The 27,288-nt window shown below is 38.7% G+C and overlaps 1 protein-coding gene and 2 long non-coding RNA genes across 3 annotated transcripts; 1 reads left to right on the top strand and 2 right to left on the bottom strand.

The window, feature by feature from the left end:
* Nucleotides 1-399: 399 nt before the first annotated feature.
* On the bottom strand, nucleotides 400-27,183 carry LOC146455250 (glutamate--cysteine ligase catalytic subunit-like). The gene is made up of 9 exons (XM_085094509.1): nucleotides 26,904-27,183; nucleotides 26,449-26,587; nucleotides 26,176-26,288; nucleotides 25,902-25,994; nucleotides 24,802-24,906; nucleotides 24,265-24,346; nucleotides 5,032-5,114; nucleotides 1,316-1,436; nucleotides 400-1,221 (listed from the first exon to the last, which is right to left on the bottom strand). The coding sequence occupies exons 1-9, from the start codon at nucleotides 27,021-27,023 to the stop codon at nucleotides 1,037-1,039; spliced, it is 1,041 nt and encodes a 346-aa protein (XP_084950635.1). The 5' UTR covers nucleotides 27,024-27,183; the 3' UTR covers nucleotides 400-1,036.
* LOC146455252 (uncharacterized) lies at nucleotides 12,813-16,273 on the top strand. Its single transcript, XR_014859063.1, has 3 exons — nucleotides 12,813-13,114; nucleotides 13,430-13,976; nucleotides 15,231-16,273. It is a non-coding gene; the product is annotated as an uncharacterized LOC146455252 (long non-coding RNA).
* LOC146455251 (uncharacterized) lies at nucleotides 16,516-22,507 on the bottom strand. Its single transcript, XR_014859062.1, has 3 exons — nucleotides 22,010-22,507; nucleotides 21,604-21,797; nucleotides 16,516-17,863 (listed from the first exon to the last, which is right to left on the bottom strand). It is a non-coding gene; the product is annotated as an uncharacterized LOC146455251 (long non-coding RNA).
* Nucleotides 27,184-27,288: the final 105 nt, after the last annotated feature.

The raw sequence follows: 27,288 nt of genomic DNA, 5'->3' as shown, positions 1-27,288 counted from the left end.
TATTCAACATTTCTCAATTACATTCCTAGATGTTGCAGTGACCGTGAAATCCGAGTGATATCTAGCCAAAGAAATCAAAGGTCACATAAGCCATGTGAGTTAGCTCCTCGGTGAAAATTAACTGACAAAAATTAAAACGGTCTATTTTTGGTTTCGTTGGGAGTCATAAAATTTGTGCACGTAAATCCAGTTAGAGACAATAACAAAAATTCGAAAAATGAGGGCGAAAGAAAAAACTATATAGATTTGCACCTTGTATTGACTTTCATAGTTACGGCCGACGATCGAGAGTGAAAACAGTCACTTTCTTTTGCTTCCGTCATTTTATAGTTAGGCATTTCTACGAAAGAAAGTTTTAAATTTTTTTTCCATATTGGTCTTCATTGCATGATTACTCAGATTGCCTCTTGAAAGAAGCCTCCATCGATCATGAGACGCCTCTACTCATCTGAGTACGGAACGACCCAAAGTTTAGAGGAATACTTACAACACCCTATTCTCTTTTCAAAAAGGAACAACAGAGCTTCGCACCATAAACATAGCCATTATGTATAGGAAAATTGATGTAATGGTGTTCTCTATGATATGACATCTTCTTTTCATAACAAGTCATTTATTTTTAACTATGTCAGCCTAGTGTCATACATAAATCTTTAAGCCCGACTAGCAGTTAGTGTTGATGTGCACCCACCTTCTCCTAACTAGAGTACTTCGATTATATTTGATTATCTGGCAGTATGGAACCAGTACGTCCAAACTACTCTTATGCCAAAAAAGACAGGATAGACTTTCACTAGAGAAAAGCTAATTTCTATCCTCGAGTAAATGGTGATACGACCTGTGTGCTCACTCTTTTTCAGGTGAAAGTAAAGTAGGCTCCGAACTACTGCTGGAAAGAGTCACTAGTGTTAAGATCGGATAGCATGTTTAACATAGGGATTAGAAGGGCTATTTTCCCTACTCTTGTTGTGTTACCCTGCTCTATTGAACTATTTTACGTGATCTCTTTCTTTGTTTCCTGGTATTTGCGCAGACGTTAGTTACTCTCCTTAGACGTGGGTTTTCCTAAAAGCTCTGGTGTGTCAACGTCTCCAAGTGCAATACGATCAAAGGTGTTTATTAGATCATAGCAGATTGTTTCATTGACCACAGAGTCTTTCTTGTAGTCAGGATGCATGTCCACAAATCTGCGAATCCATTGTGCTGTGGTTAGCAGTTCACCTTGGCAAAAAGAAGAAAATTAATGATCGTTTATCTCGAAATTGCTTGATCAACAGTCAGTTTTATCAAAATGTTGTGTTTAATTATTGCTCACCAGATGCCTTTCTCTTGATAAGCGACAGATACTGCGAGATGGTGTAATATGTGTCTGCTTCCAGGTCCATATTACCAAGGTAACTTTCAATCAGCGGTATCAGGCCAGGAAATTCACCTTCCTAAAGGAAGAAACAGAACACAGGAAAACGACGTCAACATATCAAGAGGCTAGTGTCAAGGTTTGCTTAAATCTTTAAACACGAAACAAAAGCTCCAAAATTGGCATACAGAGGCCTATGGATACATCATTTAAAAAAATCCAAGGCTGCCAAATCGACATCTGCTTACAACGAGGTGATTTTGACGTCATTTATGGCGTCACAACTGCTGTGTTTGGCTATCTCTGATTTTTTGTCCAACCTGGTCATGAACAAAATTCTGGAAAATGTTTCACCTCCTCTACAGGAGGCCCAGCAATATTTTCGAGATAATTTGTACTATAAATTTAAAACAGTGATCTTTCAAAAATGTTCTTAATGTGCTGAATGAACTTGCGCAATGTTAGTCTTTCTTTAATAGACAACCAATTTCACAAGCATTTTGGATGATGCTAATGAAGCCTTATGGCAAATTTGTATGTGAAACATATGTTTTAACTCGCTGTCTAACTGTGTTCTGGAATGGATAACTCTCTGTAGTTACATAAGGAGCGCGGATCGTCCAAATAACAAACTTACCGAGAAGAAGGGCATTGAGGCAAAAAATTCAGTTTTGTCGGATGCGTTATGGGATTATGTTCTGAAGTGAAGGGTATTTTTTACTACAGAATATTTTCTCCAGCACTCGGCACACCACGCCGACTTCTGGCTGTTATAAAGAGTTGAGGTGGTCTATTCACTCGAACCCTTACGGAGATTCACACCAAGCAGACCATGTGTTGGCACTGAGGGTGTGTGGTCACATCCAGGACTCGTTACGCCCTTAGTGGTTCTTTTACGTCCCCACCTTGGAGACGGGACTATCATTTCTGAGTAGCCTTCCCTACCACATGAAGGTCTAACAAATCGGCGTTTCCAGATGTTAAATCAAAGGCAGCCACTTCTCCTCAGTTATTTTAAGGCCCTTATTGTTGGTCCGACCAGGATTCGAAATCGCGACCTCCGGCTCAGCAGGTTTGGTGCCCTACCATTAAAGTGAACTGAGCTAACCGAACCGCAGTTAGCTACAGTGGTCAGGAGAAACAATTTAGCTCAGAGTTATATCCTTGCTGTTATTGAAGTTTGCATCCATATTAGCTCTTGTTGAAGTATTGTGTAAAAGCATGTAGAACATTGTGAAATTTGCTAGAGATCTTTGATCAAAAACATTGTAATAAATGTTTTTTTTCTTCTTATGTTTTGAAGTACTAAGTCAAGATCTCAAAACAATCAGCGCATAAATAATGTATAATTAGCCTTTTTCCCGTTACCCTCGCCTTTATATTTATGTTGCACTTCTGACATGGGAAGTGCGGCGTCCATATTTTATCAAACAATGTAAAACTTGTTCTTAAGAGCGACTTTACACAAATATCGACCGAAAACAATTTTTGGTGGCACAAGTCAAAAAATCGATTTAACTCATATTTTGCTCATAGATAGGCCTTAGTAAGAAACAAAATGGGTTGTAGTTAGTTTTTCCAAATACGGCTTCCTTACGCGTAAACAAGCGAAAAACGATTTTCAGTTCAGTTGAGTTCAAAATTCGCTTCCGGTCAGGCGGAATTTTCCTTAACTTTGGCCGGCCGCGTATCAATCCACAGCCAGTCACGGATCATGAAATAACATCTATTGCTTTTCTAGGTCTTTATGTTCTGTTCTACAAGGAACATTCAAAACTTAGGTTACTTTTATGCCCGAAACAGATCTATAACAACATGCTATAAATGCAGATTTTTAACAACCAACAAATTTTCGAACTGAAATACCGGCAATTTTACCCATGGGCGATAACTCAGATTTTCACAAAATGACTTTCTATGGCTTCACTGTGTACTTATCAATCGTAACATCAAAACAAAAGTTTGGGTAAATTATTTTAAGTGACCCGCCAGGGCTCGAATTTATCACCTACCCTGTCGTAAATCTGGCATTCGCATTGTAAACAATGGCGTGACATAGCCGGTGACCGCGAACCACGAAAGCGAAAAGAGAACCAAAAACCTGCGTCAATTTGAGACACAAAGGTACGGAAACTAAGCTGATACCTCAATGAAATATCAAGCATAAGTTTTGGCCATATTCTTCATCTATTATATTCCCGCTCGACACAAGCATATTAGGGTGTCGACGACGACGTTTGCAGATTTCATGATCATTTCATGCACGTTTTCAGGTTTTAACAAGAATTTAGCATCGAATTCTTCATTAACCCGCACAGGGGTTATTTCTGTACTCTTACCTTCTGAGTAACAAAACAACCCAGTTTACGAATTAATAAACATTTCTCTTTTTTTAAATGAACATCTCGCAAGCTACACTGTTGCGTGACAACTATGAAAACCATAACATGACTTGTGCTGGTCAATATTCTTTGTACAGGACACACTTAGGACAGCAGAGGTACTATATCGCTGGACCTTGTTCTGTCTCTGCGAGTAAACGAACATGGCCCACCAACTATCGACATAAAAGAACAGCAAACTTCCATGCTCGCCATTTTGTTTACAGTTCCTGACTGTTTCTCTGGTGTAATAATAATTCAATTTATTCATAGGTCCAAAACTGCGACGTTCAAAAATCTAATTAGTTGATTAACAAAGAATATTTCACTGAGGATCAAAAAGCGCAGCAAAATAACATTATTAATACCACGAGTATTGACCACTATCTTGGTTTCATTAAATTTGTTACGGTTTTTATCGTTATTACTTTTTCCCTTAGAAACGTTCAGAATTCTGTCTTGTTTTTGTTGTTGTTGTTGTTGTTGATGATGTCGTTGTGTGTGCGTGTGCTTTCTCACGTATATTTTAACGTAAACGATGCAGTTTAATATAACAGTCGAAACTTTTAATCAGATTAATGTAGTTCAAATCCATGGCATAATTTATCCATGGTAGTGATAAAGAAAGAGGAAAAGAAATTTTCCAATTATTTGTTTTAACACAATAATCTCCGCATCAGAGCGAACGGATACGCTGAAATTTCCATCTATAAAAAGCAGCCGCAATATATATTGGTCAGTAACGCTACCGAACTTTCGATCCAAAGATTTTTCTACTGCGAATGCGGACTTTGAGCTCAACTGAGACAAAATTGTTTTTCGCATATTTACTCGAAAGGAAGCGGTATTTTGAAAAACTGACTACAGCTCAGTTTGTTTCTCACTAGGGACTACCTATGAGCAAAATATGCACGAAATCGATTTTAAGGCTTGTGCCACCACTTGGTCGATATTTGTGGAAAGCCGCTCTTAAACAAATAAGATTTTTAAAAACATTTTGCTAGCTAGAATATTCCAAACAACTCTTTCCTCTGGCCAGTTTTGCTTAATAATTAAAGAATTGTATAGTGATCATCTTCCTCTGATCCACTTCCTTGGAGCAACGGATTTCGTTAAAGATTATACCAAAACTGAATTAACTTCGTGTGCCAAATTAGATGCTTTTGTCTGTCGGGCCATAACGATTATTGAACAGCTAACTCCTAAGATATATATAGACTACAAATAAATCATATATAGATTAAGTAAGTATAACTATGTAGATGCAAATACACAATGAGTATCGTATCTTACCTTGCCGTTTATGATCTTGTTAATCGTCATCAATTCATATTCATCTTCATAATCTGTGTCACCAGTTTGGGTCTTTTTGTTGGCTATTGTAGGAAGAGGGCATCGAAAATAAAACCTAGTTAATATTTTTTTCCTTTTTCGGAGCACACGAACAGCATGTCTTGAGAAGATTATATGAATCTATTAGTTCTAGTTGCGTTGGACCTTAGGAGAACGCATCCTAAACTGTTGTGTGTTCTGTGGTTTCGCGGGTGTCCACTTTAACTAAAGACTAAACTTCTTTGGTTGGGCTATCTTTGGACTGTCCTGTACTATTTCGCCACCATTTTCAGTTAATTATTTTGGGCTGCGCACTCACTGGTTCTTAGTTTGAACGGTAAACAAAAATATTCCGGACATTTTGTGAGATGTTGAAAGATTTTTTGCTTCACGAAGTGGTGAAGTTTCGGTTCACATAGAAGAAAACCACAAAATTAAGGACAGTGCCTACTAATAGAGAAGTATATTTGCACAGCTTATGACTACGCGGGAAAATGATATCTTAGTATCTGCTACTTTAATCCAGAAAAAATATTGGGGGTTGAGGGGCACCTTTTAGAGGTAATTAAGCAACAATTATTCTAAAAAATACGAAATAAAATACAAATCAATGCATGGCGTCCTTTTTTACTCTCTCTGAAAAATGCATGGTTACCCCCAATTTTCTTTTTTGGATACCAAAAGCACTTGCTGTAAAGTTTTTCTTTCTCCGCATAGTTTTAGACCGCGCAAAAAATATCCCTGTGTGACTAGACACCACCCATAAGTAGTAATATAGGGACCACTAAACCCGGGAAAATGCTGAGGAAATGCCGAGGAAAAGCTGAGGGAAAGCTGAGGCATCTCATTACAGTGCCGAGGCATCTCATTACAATGCTGAGGCATGCCTGGACTTGTCTCATTGTTTACCTTCACCCTAATTGGCTTTTACAAAAAATCTATTCTTCTATCTCAATAAAAGACCAGAGACCGTTAAACAGCCTCATTCTTGTCACAAACTCGAGAAAAGATTATTTTATCGCTGCTATATTCTGCAAGGATGGTTCCAAACGTTCAAGTCGAATCGAGCCTTAAACCTCTTCTGACAGTAGACGAAGTGGAACAAATCCAAAGGCAAACGATAGCTAGTCTTGTTGATCATGTGTTCCAGCTCACTTACGCTGCGTTGTTTGACGCACTTATCCAAGAAGAAAAACTAAATCGCTGTAATAGGTGCGCTATTCACCACCCAAGTCAAAGACAACACTCGTGTGTTGATGGACAGTGAAGATGCTTGAATGTATTACCACGATGATGTGGTCGAAAACATTGATCTGAATCTCGTCCTAGAAAACGCCCAGAATGTATGCAGTGCACTTGGCTTTAAGCTGGGAAAGTCGTGGGAAACGTACCTTAACGAGCTGCCAAAGTTTCCTTGGACCAGCATGTATCTCACGTCACTGGAATTTGAGGATTGTGGCAAGATCGTTCAAGCAAAGCAACTGCAAGATCGTATTCTGTATGCCATTTACTACGTTCCCAGTGGTCTCAAATGGAAAGATTCCAGTGGTTATGAAATGGACAGCCAAGTTGAAGCACAATGCCCTGCAACCATTGTCAGAAAACAAGAAGAACCACAACAAGTCGCCATTGCTCCAAAAGGCGAACCCCTTTCAAATACGCTCTCACCGAATTCACGACCAAAACTGCAAAGACAAAACGGGGTTATCGAGCAGTGATGAGGAAAATAGATGCGTTTTATTTGATTTGTGATACTCATGCTGACAGTTTTCTTGAAAAACAATTTGATTGTATATCAGTGTTAAGTTCATTTTCTGAGTCCTAATAAACCGTTGATGCGTAAACCTATCTATGCGTGGCTTTTCTTTCTCCTATCTATCTCGAGGAAATGAAAAAAAATAAAACTGTTAAGTCTCAGCGTTTCACACACCGTTAGTCACTTAATTATGCGAGGGTTCGGTTACCGAGTTCTCGGTCGCAAAAAACCGAGGGTAACCGGGCCAGCCCGCCTTCACATATGAACACATCGAAATTTTTGTAAAGAAAAGAGTGGCGAGGCGAGATCTCGGAAACCGAGCCAGCCCGGTCGACCGGGCTCTTATGAAGAGGCCCTGAGTTCGCTCAGGTGTCAGATTGCCAATGAAACCGCATCAAAAGGAAATCTGTGGGGTTGAAGTTCTCCCCTATGGCTATGGTAAAATGCTCGCCGAAATAAAAATTGCAGACCGGTCAAACTTTCCTATTCTGTTTTTAATTCGCTAAATAGTTAGGTTTGCGTTTTACGAATCCCGAAATCACCAATAATCAGTGAATATTAATAATATCACGCATTGGTGTTTTCTAAAGTAAATTGAATTAGTAAAGTAAATGTAAGATAAATTCAATTACGGAAACTGGAAAATTTGTCACTTTAAATTTGATTTGATATTCTTGTGGTGTCATGGAAGCATGGAGGTGTTCTTTTAGCTCGTTGGTTGGAGGTCCTTGCTCTTACGACCCCAGAGACAGGAGCAGATCAACTGAAGTAAACTAGTGCAAAAGGAACATCGCCGGTCACAATAGCCGTTGCAGAAACCGAGATTGAACTTATTCTGACAAGAATGTGTATCTCCTTCACCACGAATGTTTATCTCCTTCACCTTTCGGAATTGACGATTTGTCTTCGACATCGTTCGTCTCTGGGCATTGGCTGGCGTCGAGGTCAGTTCACTGAAATAAGTGTCAAATTTCTCCGCCGGTATCGAGCCATGACAGCCAGGCGCAAAAAGTCGCAAAACTAGAACGAGGACTTGGAAAAAATTCGTGCCATTTGCTATGGAAGAAACTAGGACTACTTATTCCAGTTGGTTCAGGTATGCGTTTACATCATTTCCATTACCTTTTATGTATAATAAAGTGTAAAAACGTCTGATGTAACACTTTACTTTTTTGCACATTCGGTCTTTTCCAGCAACCCTAGTTCTAGTGCTACTGTCTGTGGTGGACAACTTTTTGTTCACTACCTCGTAAAAAGGTCCTTCTCTTGAGGAAAGTAAGACATCATAGTTAGAGCTTTTCAGGTGTGTGAAACGTCCATGCTAAAGACTTATTATCCCTATCAAAGAAAAGTATTGAAAACTTTTCAATTGAAGGAAAAGAAGCCTGATCCCAGCTCTTAAAAGTGTGAAGTTTGTGTCTTCGCCACGCCCTAAAGAGGCCTAATGCTAGGATTTTAAGGTCTGCACGCGCCGTCCTTTAATCTTTAGAACAAGGGAAGCAGCTTATGATGGTCTAAGTGATATTAAGAGGCTGCAATTAAAAAGAAATAAGGTTATGTATCTAATTAAGCCACCCCCACCCCCCTTCCCCCTCTATCTCAGGAAGAAGTAAATTTTCGCTCTACACTTTAATCAGTGAGTGTAGGTTTTTTAAGTCTGTTCCGCCGGTGTATCTTTTGCATTGACGGTTTTTGTTGCTGGTCGCTATGAAAAAGAAAATTCAATAAAGAACTAAGGGTATTAGTCATTTGCGCAAAAGTTGTCACAAAGAGTTCGTTATTCTAGATAAGCAGCTGGTAAACGCGTCCGTAACAAGGGGAGGGGCCGGGGGGGCTCGAGCCCCGACCGCCCCCCCCCCCTCCCCCCCAGAATTTTAAGAAGTGTGAAAAAACAATGTGTCAAAAAATAGATAATTAAAAAACAGTAGTAATGTATAACAATCAATCTCGAATTCTGACGCTGTAAGTGCCTTTTCACAACCTTTAATAAATTGTTTATTACCTGACAGTTTCCTCCGCTAACATTTGGCTTTTATATAACAGCAGCAAAGGCCGAGTCCTTCCTTGTGAATCGAAAATAAGAACCAAAATCCTCATGATCGATTTGTTTTTGTTAGTAGGGAGTTAAAGATAAGACGACGGTGATGGTAGCGAATTCGAAAACATCACAAAGAAAATTCGCGTTCTTTTAAACTTGATCGCGATAATTCCAGCTCCCACCTTTTTTTTTTCTTTTAATTTTGGGCGAATCTTCCTGCGGACGGATTCTTACTGCCTGATTCCAAGTTCACCGGAAAAAGAGAAAGGGAAATTTGCCGTCGTCTTTTTACGTCCTCCTTCAAACGTGAACAAGTCAGGCAATTTCACGTGGTTGGTCGAAACAAAATGTACCAAAAAGTGTGATGCAAGTCCAAAGTTATTGTTTTGCTTACTATATCTGCTCCTTTTTTGATGTTCCCAATTTGCTTCCCCCCTCCCTCCCCATCCCAGTTGTTTTAGCCTGACTACGGGACTTTTAAAGCAATTCTTCCCGTCCCCCACCCCTTCCCTACTGCCTACTGCCATATCTCAGTGACGATCTAACTAATTTGCATATTTGCTGTCACGAAACATTGTTAGACATGTCTGAATCTTTTCGATTTCCTCTCTTCCCGTCGATAATGGATAAAAGGAAGCGAGGGGAAAACAGAAATCTTTCTGATAAAGCAAGATAGGAGCATTATTGAAGGCCTTGAAGCTGTAATTGGCAGTTTGCCTGTCGCATCGGTTTGTTTGCACGGGCAGTTACTTGATTCCGCCAAACGATGTCGTGGTCGAAATTAGCCAATTTTAACGACCTTTTGTGAAACTCTAAATGGAGAACCCAGCCTGATATTAAGGTATGAAATACATCAAGGCAATTGTTACTGAAAGCCAAAGTGTGAGAATACTTCGAGTTATACCACATACTGAAATGTGTGCTTGACCTTTGGCACTACATTGCAGAGTTCGCCAGCTGTAAAACTATGCCGCTGGTTTTAAATTGTTTAAATTTGCCAGATATCATTACAAACACAAATTCATCGGTTATCATATCAGAAAGAGATTGTCTTTCGATATAAGGAATCCCGATTTTCGTACGCTTCTTCTAAAGCAAACGCCGAGACAATTAAAAGTGGTGATTTTCCGGTTTTAAATTCAATTATTTTTCAGTTCACAAGGCTTCGATCGATTTTCCTGATTTTCTCAAAACGCAAATGTTTCTGGCCAATTTAAGCCTTACCATAATTCTTACTTTAGTAAAATCTTATTATGGACAAAAGATGAAAGAAATCGACCCTGCTAAGTTTCGTCAGAAAATTCAGATTTTGTTCGATTTTTCCTGACCGCCGCTCTTTAGCTCTTTTTGACTTTCCATCATTTTTTTGAAGGTGGGATCTTTTTTCATTGCACGCATCCACAAGAACGAGAGCGTTCACAGCTTTACTACGAGCCACGTTTTCTGAATCTCCGTTTTCTTGGTATTGATTGATCAAAGCGTTAAGCTGGGTCTCGTGGCGGTTCTCGGCTTCCTCAAGAATGCGTGACCACGGCTCTAAGTTTTCTGTTTCTTCTTCTTCTCTTGAAGACTCTGTTCCTTGACTAGAGACTTCGGTTTCTTGGGAGGAATCGCTTTCTTCACCGTCTTCATAATTTCCAGCACCTTGGTGCAGGTATAAGGTATAGTTTGTGCTCGTCATCTTTGGTTTGAACCGCACGCGTTCTGGGCCCAGTTGCTAGAAGCATGGTTAGCGCTAACCATTGGTTAAGAGGTGTTAAAACCTATAGGTTGTCATGGCATTTAACCCGGGTTAGCTTAACCCTTAGCTAGCTAACCATGCTTCGAGCAACTCGGGCCTGGCAGGAAACTTAACTTCAAGAACTAACGAATCTCTTTTAAAGAAAATCGGTGAAGGCGGGGCTTCTAAGCGTTCTCCTTCATAAATAAAAGAAGATTAGACGGGCCATAACCAGGCCAAACACAGGCCCGAAAGGCCATAACCAGGCCTGAAAGGCCAAAGTTACGTCAAAAGAGACAAAAGGAGACAAACAGGCCATTTCTAGTCATGTGTCTTTATTTTTCTCAGACACACGCGTGGGTGTCGCGCGTCGCTTATTTTTAATTGTCTTATAAGGCCCGATTCATACGTCGAACTTTACATGAGCCGAACCTAATATCCTTCGTCATATTTGCGTGCATGGCGCTGGCGCTGAATAAGTCCTTTCTGGTTAATCTCTTAGCGATGATTTTCAAACATCTCCTTTATCTCTCTATAAGGATGGAATCTTGTGAACCGTGGCTGAGGAGAATATGAGAGCCGCTCCTTGATAGCATGCGATATTGGCTGGTCTATCCACATGAAAAAGTCACACTCTTTTTTGTGGCACGTCCGGAACATGCGATCCTGGCTCCAGGGTTGTTTACTTTTTCTCAATGCTAGCTTGTTAGAACAGTCACAGACCAACTGAGCTGCATATTTTTTAAAATCAGAGTGTGTATGATGCACGATACGCTCTATGTCCTCTTTCCATTCTGAAGCAGGGGCAAACATAAAGCACATTTTCTCGGGACAGTAAACATAGCTAGATCCCTGCGCTTTTTCTACCAATTTCAACGTTGAGCGGGGATGAAACGGGCAGAACTGACCGGGTAAGGAACTCGCTTTATCTTCTGTCAACAGAGGTGTAGCGGCCGATTCGACTTGCATGTTTGGGACCATCCTAAATTAATACACTCGTAGAAAAAGGCAGTAGGACTAAGAAATAGGCCATTTTCATGATGGCGTCATTTGATACAACTACCAGAATTCATTTTGTTTTCCTTTTCAAATTCAAATTTTGTAATCCCAGTGGAGAGCAAAGAACAATAGCTCTAATTAGCATGAGAAAACAAAAAAATGAAGGATTCTGGTAATTGTAGTCAAATGACGCCATAGTGAAACTGTCCTATTCCAATGGTGGAGTGAAGCCATGGCTTGTGTGTTCGGTTTTATTCCTTCATAACAATCGACATAGACATAACCAATCAGAGTGCCTCCTTAAAAAGAGGCAACCAATGAACGCAGTTGTTTTTTATAGACAACCAATCCTGGTAGTAAGAATAAATAATGATGTCATCTAACGGACAGTAATGAGATGCCTCAGCTTTTCCTCAGCACTTCCTCAGCATTTCCTCAGCATTTTTCCGGGTTTACTGGTCCCTATAATATATATATTTAGCCAAGCCTAAAAGCGGAGCTCCAATTTTTTTGATAGCATTTATAGAAATCTGCTTATCGTATGGACGTAGTTCCTCATCCTTTCTAAAGTTATATATATTTTTAAAGCATATGCAGCAAACTCCCCATCAACAATGTAATTCCAGGAGCCCATGATCATCGGGTCCTGGTAATACAGAGAGCACAATTATTTAAGGCTGATTTTTTGTAACAGAGGGCATTTTTTCTTTTTTCATTTTTTCCTTTTACCGAGCAAGGGTTGGTGATTGGTTGATCTTTGCGCTTGTACCACAATCCCGTCCCCAGAGCCCACGCGCGTTTTTGAATGGGAATGAAATTCCTAGGAAAATATATAATCCTTAAGTAACAAGGATTGGAACCAGGTTTGTGGGCCCGCGAGAATTGGCACCCCTACCAAACCCATGTTTTCGCGAAAAGCGCTGGGCTCTGAAATCTGGTTTGCAGTCCTTGTTATCTATAGTCTTCTTCGCAGCCGTTATAAGGGTCGTCACGCAACGCTCCTCCCCACGGAGCGTAGCGTGAAGACACTGATAACGGCTGCGAAGGAGACTATGTTATCTAAGGTCTTCCGACTCCTGATCCTGGACTCCTAGTACCCAGATTCTTCATTTAAAAAATGGCGGCTATTACGTTCGCAGAGCCCGCATTACCCTTATCCAGCGGAACGGGCGCTGGATAAGGGTAACGACGAGCGGGACTGTCGACGAGCGGGCGATGCTAGTCTTTGCTTCGTTCTAGAGATTTTAATCAAACAAGATAAAAGTAGCAGTGTTCAGACATCTTCCTGTATTAGGATGGTGGACAAAAAAGAAAGGATCTTTTTAATTTCTGCATAAGTTTTCAGGTTTGGAAGCATCAAATTTTTCCTACGCCTCGTCTTATTTTTCCTGCGCGACTGTGTGGAAGTGTTCCGTTTTGACAGCAGATTTGAAGAAACCTTTTAGTGTGATAAGCTTAAATGTCAAAAGTAGAAGGGGTTTTGCTGTGTCGGTGGAAGGCAAAAGGTCCGACAGCTCCGTCAATCAAGGAGGTAAGACAACTTCAAATCTTTATGTATGCATACACACCTTTAAACTGTTTGTAGTGTTGTTTTTTTTCTGACAAGGGAGCAATTTTCTAAAAGAAATCTTTAATCAAGATAATATTAAAATTGCAAGCTAATACGGACAATAGTAGGCCAGTATTGTTATATGAATTCATTTGGTCTACTAATACTAGGAGATCGTTCCAAACTGGTACACCGTGGAGCAATTGAACAACGAGTCATTATAAGTTATAGGGATTTACAAAATATTTAAAATTTCATCTTTTTCTAGTCAAATTGAGTGATTTTTTTTATGTTTAGGTTCTGTTTGAGGGAGATGCACATTGGAGATGTTTGAATACAGGAGAAATATTTCAAGTCAAATTAGCTTTGTGCCATAATTTTTTATATTTTCTTACTGCACTTGTAGCTCATTAATTCAATAAATTAGATTGAAAAGCTCATTTTTAAAAATTTCTGTTATTCCCAGGTTGATAGCTATTCTTGTGTGCTTATTTTGGTTTTTGTATAAACTCAAACTAAATGGTCAGTTCCATGCAACTGATATTGATTTACAAGAGAGTAAAGATGTCTTTCTTGCTCTTAACTTAATCTAAGAATGCAGTATAATTTTTCCCATTTGTTTCGGTGGGATAGGAAAACATGAACCTTTCATAACTTCCTGTCAATCACATTAGTTCCATTGTTTTGAGAGTGCAAAGTGATACTGTTTTGTTCAGAGAAACCACAGCAGTAATTGGCTGCCTCTTATTCTTGATATTGTAAAGTCAAAACAACAATCACTTGTGAATGCCTTTTGCTACTTTGTATTTATGGAAACTAGTTATAATCAAAACTGGATCAGAGAGTGCGTTTGATAACCTTGATCCTAGCGTAGGTTCTCTCCTTTGCCAATTTGGTGATGATGTCATCTGCCCCTGCAAAATCTACAGGGGTTGCCAGATATACACATGTATGTCCCAATATCCTTTCATTCATGGCAATCAACCTTAGTTCTCCCACACAATCTCAACTTCAGTCTGTGTAAGGAGTGTGTTCTTTCTATGTTGAATGCAATAAATGACGTAGGTCTAATTATTCAATGGAAAAAAAATTTTTTTCAGTCCCTAGTCATTTGTACCTGATTTTAAATTAAGTTAGTAAATTGTTTGACTTAGAATCAAGTAACAATTGTGTATAAATCCTCAACTGTCGCTGTCAAAATCGTTACCAAAAAAAATCCATCAGGCAGTTATGGGAGCCGGTTATCCCCAGCAGTTTTTCTACACTTTGCTACAGGAGAGTTAACTTGGAGTACAGTTGGAGATAACACAACAATTAAGGGGTAATGAAATTTTGTGTTGTGCGGTACTGACTATACAACTGAGAAATCAGAGAATTATCCTTGGAGTGTAAATTTCTGTGTGGGAAGGAAACCACTTAAATTTCGCATTACCCTAGTGAGGAGATTAATTTTGGTCCATCAGTGATCAAAAAATCCTGGGGTCATAGGTTTTAATCAGTCAAAGAGTTTTTCTTTACCTTTCATGGACCACATTATCTTACTGAGGCAATACTGAAAAGAAAACTAAGCGGTTTCGTTCCACCACAAAAATTTACACTGCAGATTTTATTGTCTGGTTTCTCAATTAAGGAACAGGCCTTGCTCCAACCCATAAACCTTTTATCCTTACAAGCAAAATCTCAATTTAAGAAGTCATTAGACTGCTAAACACTACACTACTGCAGCCTCATCACTCCAGTTTATGGATAGCACCTCATCTGAGAAGTCCCATTCATTTTTACACAGCAAAATACCCACAATGTATCATAACATTAATTTTAAGAAGCATTCTCTCAAAAATATTCCTTACTTTAATTTTCATCGTCCTGTTTTTCCGAAAGAAAAAAATAGAAGGAACAAGAGTGCCTAAAGAGAGTTGAGTGCATGTACAGCAATAGTACTCTTCTGAATTCACAAAATGATGAACAACATATACTTTGCTTGAAATATAATTTGCAAATTAAAAGTATTGTATCACTTTATTCTCCAAAACAATCAGTGGATTAAAGTATTTTCATATAAAAAAGGTTTTACATAAACCCTGGACAGAATGGAAAGGGAAAGTAATATTATTTAGTGTTTTTCCTTATGTTACTGAAAAAGTTATACCAGACTATGTGATAAGGTGTAGAAAACTGTAGCACTGGTTACTGCATGTCACAAAACCCATGAAAATCAACAGTTATTATTGGATAATCAAAAGTAAGTAAAAGAAAACAATTTACTTGGTATATTAACATTTTTACAATAATGTTATGTGACAATCACTTCAGTGGAAGTACTGTACCAATTTTTTTTTAACTTCCTAGTGAAAATGAATTTTGTTCAAAAAATTGGAGGCAAAAAACTGACTGAAGCAAATCCAAGAGAATTTTACAGCGGTTACCAATAACACGCGACCTACGGCATTCAAAAGCGTCGGATAAAGTTGCGCTTTGGTGGACGTCAATCAAACAAAAGCCGTTGAAATTATTTTGAATTCTGACAAGATTGCAAGGTAACCCGGCAAGAAACTAAGAATTTTACCTCGCTAAGAGAAGGTAAACTTTATTTAAATTGATTCTCGAGCCAGATCAAGCGCAAATAAAAGGTATTTTTGAATTAAAAATTTCAATTTTCACTGCACGTGATAATTTACTCACTTGCACGCATCGCTGATTTATTATCAGGTGTAGCGATTTCAAATGTTTCATAAAAAAAAAACTGCTTCGTCTAAACAATGCCCATTTTTTTTTTAGATAATCTGGCTTGGAAATCATCTTTCATAAAGTTTACCATCCGTCAGCGGATAAAACTGTCAATTTCTTGGTTCTGTTACCTTGAAATGGTCTAAGAATTCAAAATAATTTCAACGGCTTTTCTATGATTGACGTCTACCAAAACGCAACTTTATCGGAGTCTTTTGAAGGCAATAGGTCGCGTGTTATTGGTAACCGCTGTAACAACTATTTGTTCTTCAAGAATTGGGAGTGCTGAAAAACATTGAGAGTTCAAATAACTGAGATTGCACTGTAAAAATAAATAACTGTACATATTTCATAATTCATTACCCACTACCAAGTTTTAAATTTTTCTTTCAATTAAAAGAGATGGCTGATAAGAAGTTTTACCTTGTATCTGTTAAATCACAGTCTTCAAAAGAAGCCAGGGTCTGGTTGCATTAAACATGGCCTGAATATCAGTCATCTCCATCTCTAGATGATTGGTGAGAGATGGGAAACAGCTGATATTCAGGCTTTGTAAAAAATATATATATTTATTATAACCAAAGGTAAGGTGAGATTTTGTCTTACAGACAGTGCAACAAACTCAACCCGGGCCACCGATAAAACCGACACTTTTTTCTACCAAAGCCAGAGTCCTTTGTTGTAAACATGACCTATGATTGGCTGATTAATGTTGGGTGGCCCCAGTTGAGTTCGTTGCACTGTAAAGTATACAGGGAATGCCCCTTGTTCAGCATATTTCTGTAGCCTCCATCAATTGAATAGTTATAAGAATGATTGAGTGACAGTGCTGACTGTTGCTTTTAAACGTGCAGCTATTGTAGGCCCAGACATCCACTGGCCAATCTCTGTTGTACACAACATGCTAGAGCAATAGCCCTGCCTGGCCAACTAATTAAAATCTTTACTGCTGAAGAAAAATTTTATATGCTCAGCGAGCGCCCATTCAATTTGGTTCGTGCCATCACATCAACATTTATCAAAAGGTAAACAATTTAATACACAACTGGATCTATCCCTTGATGGGAAAAATGCACAAAAACTTTCACACAAGAATGGACATTTACAAGTTTATGAACTGCCTCAACAAGAACGTCCATTAACAAAGTGATTCATTAGGCAAACTGTGTTTTCATCACATCTGTCATGATCTGTGATGGTAAATAAAAAGCTTACATCAATTTATTTTTTGCTTCAGCTAAAACACAAGATCTAAACCTACCAGTAAAGGTTACACCCTCTGTGCATGGCTTTTGTGCCCAGGCAGTGGCAAATCTTAAAACACTCCTAAGTGAGGGTTCATAATTTAAGCAGATGGGGGCCTATGATGATTTTTAAATTTTTCCCTAAGTTCACGTTTTGGATAATGCTACTGTTTGATGAGGTCAGGTTAACGAGATGCCGAATTGTCCAATTTGCAAGTCTGATTACCGCATCAGGATTCATCGAGCACACGAAAGCAGTGACTGGGGGGAAGCTGGCTGGAAAGGACTAATCCTGCAGGTGGCTGAGATGCCATTACCGATGGCGGTTCTATAAAATGGAATATTTTCAAAGATTTCATGACAAATCAGACCAAGAAATTTAGAAGACAACTGTGGCTAGCTCACTATGAAATTACGAAGAAAAAGAATAAAAAGAAATGCATGGAGGGTTGCTCATGACATAGTGTTGCACAATGATGATGCACCTGTTGTCAGATTACATAAGGGAATTTGTAACAGAGGGGGAGGAGGAGGCAGGTTTTTTTTTTTCAACAGGACCCAGCTAATCATGATTACTTGAAGGCATCTGAAAGTTCAAAAAAACATGTACCTGGCTATAATTATTATTTTGCAAAAATTTGTGGCTAGAGTTATACATGGAATTTGTCAAAGACACCTGCGAGGTTAAGAAAGAGCAGCAGTGTGCTTCATGTGAAAATGGTTGGCTGGCTCCATGATGGGCAGAATTCCATGCCCTTTCCTGGATAAAGAGAAGTTAAGGTACAAATTAAAATGTCTTTGAATCTCCGGCTACTTCTTTAGATGGAACAGCATGACCAGTACTGTTGATGACTTTATGCCTAATTCCTTCAATGGAGGAAAGCTGAACACAGCGACAGAAATTACAGTCTTTTCTTCTACCTTAGTTTGTGGTTTCTGAGGAGCTAGTGAAAATATACCTAGACCATTCAAAACATCTCCATTTTTCCAAAGATTTGCGAAGTCAAGCAACCATTGAGAAGCGATGAAACAGAGAATGAGGATAACAATTGGGAAGAGTTACTACTATCTGAAGGGTTAAAATCTCTTTTTTTTTAACTTAACAATCTTGAAAAAACACTCCCTTCCATACAAGAAAAAAATTGAAAAAATGAAAAGATTGTGCTAAATTAACCAGTCATCTACAAGAAGCAAAGGGGACAGACATTAGCGACAATGAAAGTCCCAGGCCAGCGTCTTTTACAAGCTAACAAACCCATATCCGATGATAATGATAAAAAAAGGTGGAGACGACACTGTTGTTGTGGGTGAAACATGGTGCAGTGAAACTGAGGGGATGCTGAGTGAGAATGATGATAGTGAGTGTGAATACCATTGCCGGCAAATAAAAAGTGCAGCACTAGAATTGGACACACTGCAGTCAGTAATTATTGGTAAATCGCTTAACCTTAAATAGTATAGAAAAGTGCTTAGACCTTAACAATATTGTTAGTTGTTAACTGGAAGGGGTATTTTGCAGAATGCTGAACGCCGAATGTCGCATAATTTTTTTCGCCACCCATAACAGCTTATAGAGCTGGCTATCAAACTATATCAAGAATTTTGAAATTAAATGAATTGTCGAATTTTTTACCACCTCTAATTGTGAGCATCCGAATCACCTTTTAAAGGCTGCAAGTCAAGTGAATTTTGTTTTTCACCAATTTAATGTGCTCCTCAGTTTCCGGTACACCCAAAGTGCAAAAAAAAAAACATGTCTGCGTTCTGTGATATTAAATTGCAGTGAAAAGTTACAGAACATTTACGAAATACGATTAAAGAAATGTGAAGTGATCATATAAAAATCACTTGGAGAAAAAATATTTCAAAAGAAAAAATTTGCGACACGTATTTGTTCCTTATATGTTAAACTAGCTTCTGTCCAAAATTGAAGGTAAACAAACAAATTCCATTTGAGTTTTAGCAAGTCCCCCCTTCAAGTGAAAAAACTGATTCAAGAAAACAGCGCTAAAAATTGGACAATTCATTTTATTTCAAAATTCTTGGTATAGTTTAATAAGCCGGTTCTATAAGCTTTAATTAATTTGATGTGGGGGTTAGGTATCCACAGTTTAAACCGGACGCTCTACATCGCTTGGACGCGAGACACCTATTAAGCAACGAACAAAGTTATGAAGGTCTAAGCACATTTCTTTTCTGTTTAGGGCTAATTAACAATTATTCCAAGAGCGCGCGTTGGATATGAGATGATAGATAGCCCCAAGTTGGCTATAATCATCTCATATCCAACAAACACGAGTGGAATAATTGTTTTATTAAAAACAATCAAGAAATATTGCTATATTTTGCTGATTTTGCTTTGCAAGAACAATATTATTAGAAGGCAATTTAATGGTCGCTATTTTTCGGGCATCGTATAATGGCTCATATACCATGGCCGCTAAGCCAATCAAATCGCTCGAATTGCATGATACAATGATTCAGTTTTTAATAACACTGATTATTATTATTCCACTTGCGCTTGTTGGATATGAGATGATTATAGCCAACTCGGCGCTATCGTCTCATGTCCAACGCACGCTCGTGGAATAATAATTATACAGACGGTTAGCTTTAATTTGTTGTTATGGCAGCCATTGCATTAAAGGTCTTCTATAGATTCAACATTCGGTGTTCTGCAAAATACCCCTGCCGCTTGAAAATTAAACCTTAATTTTACTCCGCCTCATGCAAATAAAAATACTATCTGCTATACAATAAGGTACATTAAGGTGTAGTAAGTAAGGTATCCTCTTGAAACCCACAAACCCATTTCAGCAGAACTGACATTCTTAAAGCTTCATGGATGTGAGTGGGGGGTACAAAAAAATATCAAAATATTATGTACACTGTACAGGAAAATATTCAGGACGGGATTGGCTATTTATCGAGTTTTGATAGTTTTCTTCACGCTCAAAGTATTATTTTGTTGTTATTATTTTAAAGATGATTGAGGCGAACTGTCACTGTCTTAGGCAAATTTTGTTGATCAACCATAAACCTCAGAGAAAAAGGCTACACTAACCATGAAACAGACTTCAAATATACATGTATCCTGGAGTAATAAATGAAAAAAAAACAAACTGTGATAATTCATAACAATCAGAACAGAGATAAACTAAACGACGACCTTCAAAAATTTGCACAAACAAGCGGACAAATTTTGCGTACTTTTGATGTTATGATGAAAATGAGGTCACACTTAAGTACTTAAATGACTAATTTTACATTCGCTTTTAACGTCCTTTGAAAATACATATCCTATCCTTTAAAGTATTTGTGTTTGTTCTCTGTGAAGATTGTCAGAAATAAATGCAAAAATTAGAAATATATGTGAGAAAATCTTGTCAGTAGCTTATGCTAGCTAACGATAAAAATGTGTTACGAGACGTTTGTTTCACTGACTATTTTACCTGAGAACACAGGGAGTCCACAAAAGTTGTAAAAAAGAAATAAATTAAATTATTGACTTACGTTGTTCGTTTCTTATGGTTTTCTATAGTGCTCATTTGCATAAAATTTACGCGAAATTCTTACTAAAACACAAATAATTCTGTCAAACACTGAGTTGTGCGCGAGCTGATCTGCATCTGCTGACTTCACAAATTGCGCGAACTGAAATTCTACTTTGGTTTTATTTACAAAATTTAGATTTGCGCGACAAGTCGGCTGAAATTTATGTCCGGCCCCGCTCAATTTGTGACTAAACAGGGAGCGGTGACTGTCCATGGCTGTCGCGCAAAAACATCTTTGCGAGGTAGGGAGAGGCGACATTTCGCTCGAGATGGCGCGTAAATCTGTGACGTCTGCGCCAAGGTAACTGGCCGCAGCTGTTGCGAAAAACTTCACCGAGCAAAACTACGAAAAGGGAGCTCAAATGCTGGCTCAAAATTGTTTTCTTGGGATTCTTACAGGTAAGTGTGTTCCAAAATTATCCAGATTTCATTTAATACGAATTTGGTTGCAAAGAGGCGAACAAGTCGAACGCTCAAAGCTATTTTGCTGAGTATGTTCAAATTGTTTCGCGAAAAAGTTGCCTCCCTTGTCAATATTTATATAGTAAAGTCAGCAGGTGCAGATCAGCTCGCGCACAACTCAGTACACGACATTAGTGCTGTCGCGTAAATTTTATGCAAATGAGCACTATAGAAAACCATAAGAAACGAACAACGTAAGTCAATAATTTAACAATTTATTTCTTTTTCACAACTTTTGTGGACTCCCTGTGCTGAGAATCAAATTTCCTTACATGAAGCAAAAAGGAATGAGATTAGAAATAAAACTCCAGGGGAAATAACGAACATGGACCGAAAAATGAGCTCAAGAGACTTTTCTGAAGTTAGCAGTAGCTTAAGTTAAACATGTTGCAGTGTGAACACTGCAAGAAAATAACTTGCAAAAGTCGACAGCAAAGTTTTGTCATCAAAATCACATATAAGACTTAAGCTTGAATATACTCGCCTCTTTGGAAATAACCAGTCCTTTTATTCCATTGCTGATTTTTTCGTTCGTTTTACAACGTTAAATGAGCAAAAAGTTTCACTTCAAGAGGAAAAATCCAACGTTTCTTCGAGGACTGATCAGATCCGCTGTTTATAATGTGCCGCCTCTAGAACAGTCCTTTTTCGCCGCTATTCGCCTTGCTCTTTTTTCCGCTGTTGGAAAGCAAAATTGGACCAGATTAGAAAATAAAACGCCAAGGGATCGAACTAATGAACATGAACCGAAAAAAAATGAGCTAAAAGGACAACTCTGAAGTTAGCAGTATTAACTGCGTATCAACACAGCAAGTAATCAATTTATTGCAAAACAGCCGCAAACGAGCAAAGTTTGGTCTACAAAATCACAAGAATATACATGTACTTGCCTCTTCTGAGAATAGCCAGTCCTTTTATTCCATTGTTGATTTTTTCGTTCGTTTTACAGCGTTAAGTGAGCGAAACTTTTCACTTCAAGAATGAAGAGGAAAAATCCAACTTCTCGTCGCGCCGGATCGGAGTAAAATGATTCACTTCACGATCGGCGACGCTAAAAGCAGGAACGGTGGAACGGCGGAATGGTGGAAAATCACTACAAATCCTAAAGCATGGAACGGCGGAAATCACCCCAAATAAGCTGTAACCTTGAACCTAACTCTTACCCGTTCCGTGTTCTTGGATTTGGGGTGATTTTCTGCCTTTTGCACCGTTCCAGTTTTTAGGGTTGCCCCTTCAAGACTCACGGCGCCTGCTGTTTATGATCAATGCCCTCTTCATGTAAATTCCCGCCGCGCGTAGTCTTACTCTTTCTCCCGCTGTTGAAAGGTAAAATTTGGAGGAGATCTGAGGAGATTAAAAAATAAAACTCCAAGGGAAATTTTGAACATGGACCGAAAAAAGAAATGAGCTCAAAAGACTGCTCTAAGGTTAGCAATATTAAGCACAAGTTTAAATTACACGGCGTGTGAACACTGCAAGAAAACAAGATCTTGCACGATAGCAATCCAGCAAAGTTTTGTCAACAAAATCACATGTACTCGCCTCTTCTGAGAATAATCAGTCTTTTTATTCCATTGTTGATTTTTGTCGTTTGTTTTACAACGTTAAGTGAACGAAACGTTTCACTTCTGGGGGAAAAGTCCAACGTTTCGTAGCGCCGGATCGGAGTAAAATGGTTTCAATTCAAGATTCTGATGACGTGCCAGTCAATTTGTTTCCTCCACGGCTAGACGTCTTGCTGTTTCTCCCGCTGTCGGTCACATAAATTGACTTTGTCTTTTGTCGTCTTTAAAATTATGTTTTGCTTTTCGTTTTCTAAAACGCAGTTGGCGATGCAACTTCTCGCCGAAATACAAGAAAAACGCGGATTGCCACACAGGTTGACTGTGGCATTTCACAATGGCTTACATAGAGGGCGGAAGGACGTACGGACGGACGTACGCCGGACGGACAGTGACGTCATAACCAAACCAAAATTTCTCGCATTCACGGGTTACCAAATTCTCTTAGCTATGGGGCTCCGCTGCGCGCGCCTGCGGCGCGCGCGAGAGCTCCGCTATTACTACTCCCATAGGAAACACGAGTATCTCGAGATGCGCAGAACGTATACACAGCAACAATAGTAGGCACATTCCGGCTGCGAAGATTCCCGCTTTGGCTCTTTCTTAATTTTCCTCTATCCTAACGCTGGTAAAATGCGAGTCTGAAAACAAGTTCGGACGTCAAACTAGACCGAAAAGTAATCCGTTTCAATAGGTTGATCGTCACGAGGACGAAATTCACGGCTAACGACATAGCAACACAAATCAAACAATAAAAAGTGAGGAGATAAGCCTTTGTGCTAATCAGTAAAATTATTCACTTTAATTTTCATCCACGCTAAAGATCAGTGATATGTAATACTTGACCGGGGGGCTTTTGAACTGAATACCTTTTTTAACATCGGAGCAAACGGCATGAAACTTCAGGACTCTTTAAGAAATCCATCAGGAAACATTGAATTTGATGTGGTCAGTTACTCTTCATTGACTGTCATGTTACTATGGCAACCAATTTTTGATTGGCACTTTTTTCAGAAAAAAATGGTAAATCCCTTTTTTCAAAAATGAGGAAAACTGAATTTTCTTTCCTGAAACTTTTATGTTATTTAGCTCATATTAGTGCTCCTTTATTGATTTTGATTAGTTTGTTCAATTTTCGGCACTTTCCTAAATTTGGGGAAATCCAGAAATCCAAGATGGCAAATCTAATATGGCCGCCATTTGGAAATCATGACAAAATTACCACTTTACATGACGTCATCTCTTCCCATTGTGCACTTCTAAGGAAACATCTTTAGACGCACTATCTTTCCTCTAAGTCTCATTGTCATAGATGTTATACTTGCGGAGTTATGGCGGAGGGCGGTCTTCCCTCAGCCCCAGGGGACAAAAAAAGCCCGGTCTAGATAGGGTTAAAATTTCTCATTGTTTATGTGCATATTGAGTTTTTGAATAGCCTTGGCAATTCAATAGGGCGGGTAATCCATCAGAAAATGAATGTGTTGTAAAATATATTGAATTTAAACTACTTGGAGCTGTAATTGAACTATCAAAGTCACCCTATTCAACGGTAGTCAATCCAACTTATTGGACTTTTCACTTACATTTTGTCAAATTCTTTCTGAAGTAAAATTTCCCCTGACGAGCAGCATCTCTTTGCTGAGCTGTGATCATATTCTCATCCACCTAAACAGTGTGAGAATATTTTGTCACTCTTTGCTCAACACAATTCAATATAAATATACAAATAGTTGATAATTCTAGCAATAAATAAAAAAAGTCATACAATATAATAAAACAGAAGACGATGGTTTTAAGGAGTACGATATGATACTTTGACTGATGAAAGCGTTTTAGGTTTACAGTGACGTCTATGTCACCCAGGTACTAAATAAAGAATGACCACTTGTGGCTGTTGTTAAAAACTAGTCCATTCCACTACGCTAAATGTGTTGTGATGATTTGAAATGGTGATCATATCAGGAGAAATAGAACCACATAAAGAGCTGCACTTTTGGCTTTGAGTCTTTATGCTCCTCGAGGAACGTAGAGATTTTTTGTTCAATGTATGGTTTCCCAAGAAATCTGTTTCTCCATTTTTTGTGCAATCCACAAAAATTTTTTCAGTCCACTATTCTTACCTTGGATAAGGGAACAAGAAGATTGAGGTTAAACGACAAAATGGCTCTCGTTAGCAGCACGGTGAACGCTACATAGGCGGCATTCTCGAAATCTGTCAGCTGTACCTAAAGAAAAGAAATTTTTGATAATTAATGATAAATTGTTTAACAAGTGCTCTAATTGCTTCGTGTTCGATTCGAAAATGTTATAATTGATTGGATTTTAGATCTTGACCAACATAAATTTAATGGCGGTGAAGTGGCCGGCCTAGTGAATAGAGCTTCGTTCATTTCACCTGAAGCGCCTTGCTTGAAGGTGGATGGCGAATGATTTCCACCTATTGTTTCCTTTAGTGACTGTCCTTACCCAGAGGTACTTAAACGTCCAAAAATGCTTTAGGTTAACACCGCGATGAACACTTTCAGAAGCCTGGGTACAAAAATCGGATTCAAGTTCAACCTGAACAATAAACCAGCCAGCTCACTTGGCTCCTCTAACGGCCGGGAAATTAATTTTTAACATATAAATATTAATGATTAGTTTGATTCGTCAGTCACCGCTTACTACTACTACCGCCCTACTGGGAGTGATGCAATCGGGTAATTGGGCAGCTTTCGGGTCCCAAAGACCAGGAGCGTTATGCTGACGGGTGCTTTGCCTCCAATTATGGTTATCTATCCCATAGAGATCAATGGGAAGAGGCCGGACAAAAATAAGTAGCCTGATAATATTCCAGGTAGGGGGTTGAGAACGATCATCCAGCTTATAAAGCCTTCATACTTGTGGAAATGGCAGCTACATCTACTTCCAATGCAAGATGTTTTACAACCACGATACCCACAGTTGTAGAAAAGTAGTTGAAAAATATCAGAAATGTGACATTTCCAAAGTTTTTATCACTGCTTGAGCACTGATTAGTTATTTATTTATCCTTTTTTTTTTACCAAAAAAGTCGGCCGTTATCAGTGATCAGTCATCGAATGAATCAACCATTACATATTGATGACATTGAAAATCGATTAGTTTTATCTCGTATCGCATAGCTCGTGTTTGTGATAAGACAGTACGAATGTTAAAGTACTCAAGTACTTTAGCGAGGAGTATAATGTCAGCAATTCACCTCAGTGGGTCTGAATTCCACCCTCCAACCGATGGAAGTGTTAGGTGGAGGGGGCTTGAATCGCACGGTCTGCCAGTTGGTGGACTGGATGTTCTAAAGAGAGAAGTAAGACATAAATTTTCCTATAACTCGCAGGACTGTTATCAAAGGGGACCCTGAAGAGCGTGGATAACTATACTGAGAATGCAGAATCATTGAAAATCATTGAACTCAGAATACGTATGCATATGCTTGGTACGTTTTATCACGTTTTATGACTTAATATACTCTGTACCTCAAATAGATTCCAATTCGTCTCGTCGTCCTCATGGATATCTTCACAAAATAGAAACAAAGGATCCCGGATAAACAAGTGAGCATAATGAAATGCCAACTGTTCATCGACTCCTGGTATTCGGGAAAAGGAATTAAAAAACATGTTTAAACAAAAAAAGAAAGAAAAAGAAAAGAAAGCAAACGAAGAGCGGGAGAGTTACTAGTAGTTTCTCAAAAGAGTTATTATTCTAAGGAATTTTCTTACAGTATTCGTGCAGTATATAACTCTAACCGGCATCCACAAGCAACTGATAAATCTCCCCGTCGTGCACCAGATCAATATCACTGTAGGTATTTACTTCTGGAGACAGGAATGCACTTATTGAGTCGTAGCGTGACTTTGGAATGACAAACCTGTTTTCCTTTAGAGGCTGCAAAAATAGTAACAAACGACAGAGGCTAAACTTACTGAATAAGTCTGCTATACAATTCACAGTTTAAGCAAATTTACGCTCAGCCGTATGGGTTGTGAATGAAAGGGTACAAAAGAACTTAATAGCAATTTTCTTTGCTGATATTTATAAATATTTTTCAAACTAATTACTGTCTCCAACTCTTTACTTGCACAGCCTCGGAAGAGAGTAACTATTCCAATTTCATTCGCAGGGAACTCGGTGGGTTCGAACGTCATCCTATTTGCACCCCAAGCTTACACAACTTTTTTTAGATATGAGTGGCTGGACTCACCTCCAAGCCTTTCTCCTCTCGAGTGCGATCATCCAATGCGACAGAAAGCACGGCCCAGCGGCAATCCATGTTTGAAAGGTATCCACGGTGGATAGGAGTGCTTGCAGAAAGTGCCAGCATCGCAAATAATAAAATCAAAGTGTAGAAGAGTTATGTTGGAATAACGGGGTATAATAAACTAAAGGTTTACGTAACACAAGCATCTATCATGCACAACAGACTGTTAACAAATCACACTTAACTAAGAAATCACACTTAAATTACAGGAAGGTTTCGTGAATCTGGCCCCAGGATACCAACACTAGGACATGGAGGCCGTTATCTTCCCGTTCTGCCAATTACAACGAGCAAGGAATGGATCACATAGTCAGTTAGTAATATGCCT

Source organism: Pavona decussata, unplaced genomic scaffold, assembly GCF_977016875.1.
Source record: "Pavona decussata unplaced genomic scaffold, jaPavDecu1.1 SCAFFOLD_281, whole genome shotgun sequence".
NCBI lineage: Eukaryota > Metazoa > Cnidaria > Anthozoa > Scleractinia > Agariciidae > Pavona > Pavona decussata.
The sequence above is the reverse complement of the archived record's forward strand: the minus strand, read 5'-3'. Positions and strand labels throughout refer to the sequence as shown.

What these genes read in the sequence shown, in the direction of transcription:
- LOC146455250 (XM_085094509.1), bottom strand. Translation starts at nt 27,023, where the DNA reads ATGCTGGCACTTTCTGCAAGCACTCCTATCCACCGTGGATACCTTTCA. An exon ending in GAGAGGAGAAAGGCTTGGAG is followed by an intron (nt 26,588 to 26,903) that starts GTGAGTCCAGCC and finishes CTATTTTTGCAG; the next exon opens with CCTCTAAAGGAAAACAGGTT. An exon ending in TCAGTTGCTTGTGGATGCCG is followed by an intron (nt 26,289 to 26,448) that starts GTTAGAGTTATA and finishes CCCGAATACCAG; the next exon opens with GAGTCGATGAACAGTTGGCA.